Below are 6,492 nucleotides of genomic sequence, written 5' to 3' on the forward strand. Positions count from 1 at the left end.
ATGCCTTAGAGAAATAAAAAGCATCAGCAAAAGGGGCATCATTACAAACAAAATGTTTCTTCCAAAGACAGGTAATTTGAATTCTCAATAAACAGATTTATCACAAAATAACGTGTCTTCATAAGACAGGTAGAACAGGTGACAGAAGAAACATTATCATGAACTAATATATCATTACTAGACGGGTTGGTAGAAAAGTCAACCATGAAACAAGTATCATGAACTTACGTTTCTTCACAAGGTAGGTCAACAGGATAATCAACAGTAGTTACAGCACTACAAACCAACATATCTTCACAAGGAAAGCTGGTAGAACAAATAACAGTGGAGACCAACAAATCATAATTAGACGTGCAGGCTGAAATCTGAGTGTTCTGATGAGTCATAACCTATGAAGAAAGCAGAATAGACAAATCATGACTGAGAACCTACTACTCCTGATCAAGAACTGGCTCTATAATCATGTTCGATCGGACATCAACTTCCTCATCTACCAAGTCATTACCAAGCAAAAATTGAACATTATATATAGGCAACTCGGAAACCACACCAACAACAACAGGCCCTGATATCCAGTCACAGTAAAGATCCATGTGATGCAAGGGACGCTAAAATAACCACCAGCAACCCCACGACCGGGAACATACTAACCCAGTAAACGAATGCTCGGTCACAGGGATAACTTCCCTCAAAACAAGTGACTGGGCATAACCAGCATCACACGATACAAACAGAGTACTGTGAACCACCATTAACACTAACTAAACCCTTAGCAGTATCTAGCTGGAAAGCCTTATCAACAGGTCTGGAACGAACACTGGAATCAACAGACTTCCTGTCAAAAGATTTTGTCATCTACAGTGTTAAACTCTACTGGTAGCACACAATAGCAAGACTTTGGTAGAGTAAGAGCCAGTTTTAGCTTCTTTCCTCTTAAATTTAAAAACTCTCAGGCACAGTGTGACCTGGTTTCTTACAGTAACAACTCATTACAGAATTATTACTAGTTGACGTGCTATTCAAACATCTGCCTTGAGACTTGACATGGTAATCAGACCTTTGATCTACAACATCTGCACTAGTATGCTTATCAGTGTCCCTCATGTCTTTTGGCCTATTAAACTTTTGATGATATGACCTCGAATCCTTGTGAGCCAGTACATAATCATCAGCATATACAGCTGTTTCACGAAGAGTAGATAACTTTCTCTCATTTGGTAACGTCCTTGACTGGTGAATGGCAGACTGGGGTTCAGGTCCCGCTCAAACTCGTTAGTTTCTTCGGTAGCTGCAACCTCACCATCCTTATGAGCTAAGGATGGGGGGTTTTGTGGAGCCTACAGGTGTATCGGCTGAGTCATCAGCAGCCATTCCCTTGCCCTCTTTGGACCTAGCTTGGAAGGAAAGTGTGCTTGGGCGCTGTTCATGTGTATATAAGGTCAGTCTCCAGGGTATTGACCTGCTCGATAGGGTAATGTCACTGTCCCTTGCCTCTGCCATTCCTGAGTGGCCTTTAAATCTTTAAACCTTTTAATATACTCACTAACACGACTTTTCTAAATGCTTAATTAGAACAATATCCCTTAATCTTTCAAAATCATCTTTACGTTCTGCTGCCTTACACCATTTATAAAACCAGTCTGATTGTTCCCTGCTAGATTCTACATATGTCTGCTTATCTTGCTTGTCCAACTTCTCAGCTTCCCTCTATAAACCTCTGGAGTTAGTTCATAGGCCTAAAAAAAAGAATTTTTCAAGAATTCATAATCATCAACTCTATCCTCAGAAATGGAAGCATAGCATTTTTGTACCCTGCCACATAAAACTTTTGATATTATAATAGTGTAATTTTCTGTTGGTCATATTTTTTAGCTTCTCTCACAACAGACAAAATATTAATCTAAATCCTTTTCATTATAAGGAGGCACAACTCTATCTTAATTAAAACTATCTGAACTAGATTTAGCTGCATAATCAAAATCAGCCTCTTTGATTTTTTCAAGTTCTAACTCTTTCTGAACAGTAATCTTATGAATCTTTTTCTCAGCTTTCCTACCTTTACCTCTCTGCTTAGCTTCAAATATCCATTTCTACCGCTTAGCCTCTAACGCTTTTTCTTTTGCCAGAGCTTCCAATTCTTTTTTTCCTGCCTGAGTTTCCAACTCTTTCTTTCTTAAACGAACTTCTATTCTAAGTTTTTCAAGTTCTATAGCTAATGAACCTAAACCTACTGATTCATTATCAATTTCATTCAGCACATCCTGAGGTAACACTTCGTCTTCAAGTAAATGTTGAACTAACACATGTTTAGTATCATCCTTCTTCTTTGAATTTTAACATTAAACTCAAGGTGTAAGCCTAATCTCACTAAGCTGGATTTCTTGAGATCACTTATCTTTTTTAATTTGTGGATCATCATAAAAGTTTTTGCTGGTTATTTTGTACAACTGACAAAACTTTAATTTACGAGCAGTCTCTGAATTTCGAAATAAAATAACACTTCAGATCCCGGACAGGCCGCCTAATTCTGTTTCGGTTAGTTATCATCAAATCGTAGATTAAGTAGAACCTACTTCAAAGTCTCATTCCCTTATTAATAAAAAAAAAAAAAAAAAAAAAAAAAAACTAGAGAAACGGTAACTGTAAATGAAAATAATAGCCAGCAAACAACAATAACTATTTTTAGGAATAAAATGGATATTTACAATATTTTACAAGATTCATCAAATATTCACAGTTCACTCAGTAATGGTAATTTACAGATATTCATCGTATTTCAATATAAGCCTTAGATTTACAAGTCTTATGATGTAAGACTTCAAATGATAACAAAGCTTCAGTGCCGGATCTTGAAGGATTTTCCAGGACATAATTTCAGATTAAAAAGATGATAATCTGATGATATTCGATCTTCCAAGGTTTCCCTGTTCTTTTTGTGTATCAGCAGCGTTGTAATAATGGAAGAAATTTAGCAGTATCACAGCAGGTGTCACAGATGTCGTTACAAGAGCAACGTAACTCGGAGAAAGACGAAGCAAATCTCCCCTGAAAGACACCTTAAATCTTCTATTTATATCGAGTTGTTTTCTCTCTAAAGTTCCTGATTTTCTTGGGCGAGTACGAGGAAAATCCAGGTGCTCTTCTTCTAGAATACAATGATATCATCCGAGTTACAAATCATCACAATATTTCTAATCTTAACATTAACATTTGATATGCAAAATATGAAAAATTTTCAAAGGTCCTATAACATAATACTGATAAATTTATTTTACATATAGCAATTTGTATGAATAAGTTAATCGCTTAGTAATGATAGTGATCAACAAATATAATTTCTGAAAATACTCGTTTTCCCTTCAGGAGGGATGACTCCATGAAAATTAAAGTCATGGAACATAAGGGATCTGATTACAAGCCCATCTCTTTCTACTACAATACACATTCATTATCTAGAACGTTGCAAGTAGTTATAGTTCTTATTCTTGCGTTACATCCAGATAAATGGGAAACACTGATTCAAAGTCCGCTCTGCTAACCACCTGGCTGATTTAAATAATTGTAAAAGATTATCCCCATTATATCTCTGAAACACTAAATACTTAATGTTACAGGCAATTCATGTTTGATCTAGCCCGTAGAACTTTTCATCTTGCATGGAGAATGCTAATTTAATATACAGATTTTTCGTTTATGATACGGTAAATGAAGATTTAGTAATCTATGACACTTAAATCTAATTGTATTTTTTTGTAATTGTCACACCAATAACACCAACACCCATCATTTTGAGTTTTGGTGAGCTATTTATTGAATTTTGGTCATGTGAGTTTTGGCGTGGCAGCATCTTTTTCTTTTTCTTTTCTTTTTTTGCACCCGTTATCGTTAATATAAGGGAGAATATCTTTTTAATTACTTATAAATGTAAGTCATGCAATGGTAAAGCAAAAAAAAAAAAAGAAAAAAAACACGAATACCAACCGCCATTGAATAAATTAGCCAAAAAAAATAGGACATCTCTGGTGATCCCTGACTCCCACTCTATAATAAACAGAGTATCTCTGGCCATGAACCCCGCTATGTTAAGTGACACGAGTCACGTGACAAAACACTGATGTCCACTGAGATCATATTTGTTGCCTCATGCATAGAGCATGTGTTTATGCAAAAAGAGAGATGTTAGCAAAAGTAATATGACCAATCCAAATGGAAAATATTCAGATGAAAAAGAGAATATTTTAATGGAAGATAAGAAAAATGAACAAGTCTGTATCATAAACGCTTGGAAGAGACAAAGTGCGTTTATGAAAACAATAGTTGCTTTAAAAGGAAATGTGAATAAAAGTTGCTATGAGACTTTTCAATTAATCTGATCACATGTAGAGAATGAACGATCATAGGTTGGTGGGAAAATGTATATACCTCAGAGGTTTGGGAGGAAGGAAGACGGTTAGGCCTAGGAAGGGGTGCGTAGATGACGTAAATGGTGGCTGAAATTGAATGGCTTTAATACGTCGCATGGGTAAGATGAAGGTGATGGATGGATGATATGTGTCGCGGGGATTGACGCGATACTGATGACCCATTTGCGAAAGCTAGATGGAGTTTTATGCTTGGAGTTTTGAGCTTTTATTCAGCACATGAATGATTTATGTAGTAGTGACTCTTATCCTGTTTTCTCTGGAGCCATTCTAATTCAAGACTCGTATGTACACCCACGTGCGTATACACATATGTAACTTGCGTTAATACTATGCAGTAATGTAAACACAACCCTATAGAAATATAAATTCTCTCTCTCTCTCTCTCTCTCTCTCTCTCTCTCTCTCTCTCTCTCTCTCTCTCTCTCTCTCTCTCTCGTGTATGTATATATTCATATGTATGTATATATATGTATATTTATACAGCATATATGTATATATATTTATATATATACACACACACATATATATATACATATATATAATAAATAAATATATATAATATATATATATATATATATATATATATATATATATATATATATATATATATATGTATATATATATATATATATATATATATATATATATATATATATATATATATATATATATATATATATATATATTTATACAGCATATATGTATATATATTTATATATATACACACACACACATATATATATATATATATATATATATATATATATATATATATATATACATATATATAATAAATAAACATATATATATATATATATATATATATATATATATATATATATATATATATATATATATATATACTTTATAACTTCTTTTTATTGACATATGCTATAACGAATATTAAGTTGATTAAGAATAAAAGAAACTTATTTTGTTATATTTGTGGCGTGTCAGAAAGAACCAGGTGTTTTCATTGCTATTTAAGCAAAATGCAATTCATCAAAAAAAAAAAAAAAAAAAAAAATACAATAGTATCTTTCTATTCTTTAACCTTTACGAGAATCACCTCCGGAGTTTTTACGTTATTCTCGGAAATCTACTTCTCACTTACAAATGCAACTTCCAGAATTCCAATATTTAGTTCTTTATCGAGAATTTCAACTTTTCTGTTTTTTTTTTTTATATATATACATATTCAGATATCCTTTCATTATTTCAACCCCGGATATTTCTTCCCAAGTGTTTTATTTGATTGTTGAAAGCTTCAAGTATATTCTTAGATTTTCTGTTCCTGCTCTTCAGTTCTTCTCGCAAGTTTATGTATCATAAGAAAGTTCCATGTTAGTGCATCTTAAGTCTTGCTTAAAAGTTTTAAGTATCATCACAGGAATTTTCTGTGCCTCATCCTTTCTTTCTCTCTAGATTCGAGCGTTTCTTGTGAATTGTCCTATTCTCGCTTTCCTTTCCATAGGCTTCATTTCCTTCTTCTAAGATACAAACATCATCGTGTTCTTTAATTCTATTGCCAGTTTTCCTCATCCGTTTTATTTCCTTCTCACATGACTGGCTTTGGGCTTTCCCCCGTGGAAAGTTTGCTCGTGTTGCATTTCATTACCTTCTAAGTTTCAAGTATCCTTTACTTGAACTGAAACTGAATCATTCAAAAAAAAAAAAAAAAAAAAAAAAAAAAAAAGCTGAAAGAAGAAAAAAAAATCACGTTAGAAAGACAATACTAATCTCGATCATCTGCAACTTATCCAAATTGTGAGAAGATATGCTTAGATAGTTTGTGAATTGTCCATCGAATGCAAATCCTCAGCCCTATATCTAATAGGACAAATTAACATATCGTAAACAGTGTCTGAAATATTTGTAGTTGGCATCTCTTGTCTCGCGCCTATCTCCCCCTGGCCGTTTGCAGCCTCTTCGTATAAAAGTCCTCTTTGGGCGCTGCCCTGAGACACTCTTCTCCAGGTCTCGTCCATCCTTGCCGCCAAGTTACTCTCCCCTCCTCTTCTACCCTCTCCTCATCCGTCTGCGACCCGTTCCATTGCTCGCTTGAAGA

The 6,492-nt window shown here is 34.1% G+C and overlaps 1 protein-coding gene across 1 annotated transcript in view; it reads left to right on the top strand.

Annotated features, from left to right (window-relative positions):
- The first annotated feature begins 6,380 nt into the window (after positions 1-6,380).
- LOC137645804 (alkaline phosphatase-like) overlaps positions 6,381-6,492 on the top strand; it is a 26,819-nt gene continuing 26,707 nt past the window's right edge. The window contains exon 1 of the mRNA XM_068378752.1: positions 6,381-6,492. This exon is cut by the window's right edge and continues 75 nt beyond it. Coding sequence (XP_068234853.1) covers position 6,492 — 1 coding nt within the window. The 5' untranslated portion in view covers positions 6,381-6,491.

Source organism: Palaemon carinicauda, chromosome 8, assembly GCF_036898095.1.
Source record: "Palaemon carinicauda isolate YSFRI2023 chromosome 8, ASM3689809v2, whole genome shotgun sequence".
Classification (NCBI taxonomy): domain Eukaryota; kingdom Metazoa; phylum Arthropoda; class Malacostraca; order Decapoda; family Palaemonidae; genus Palaemon; species Palaemon carinicauda.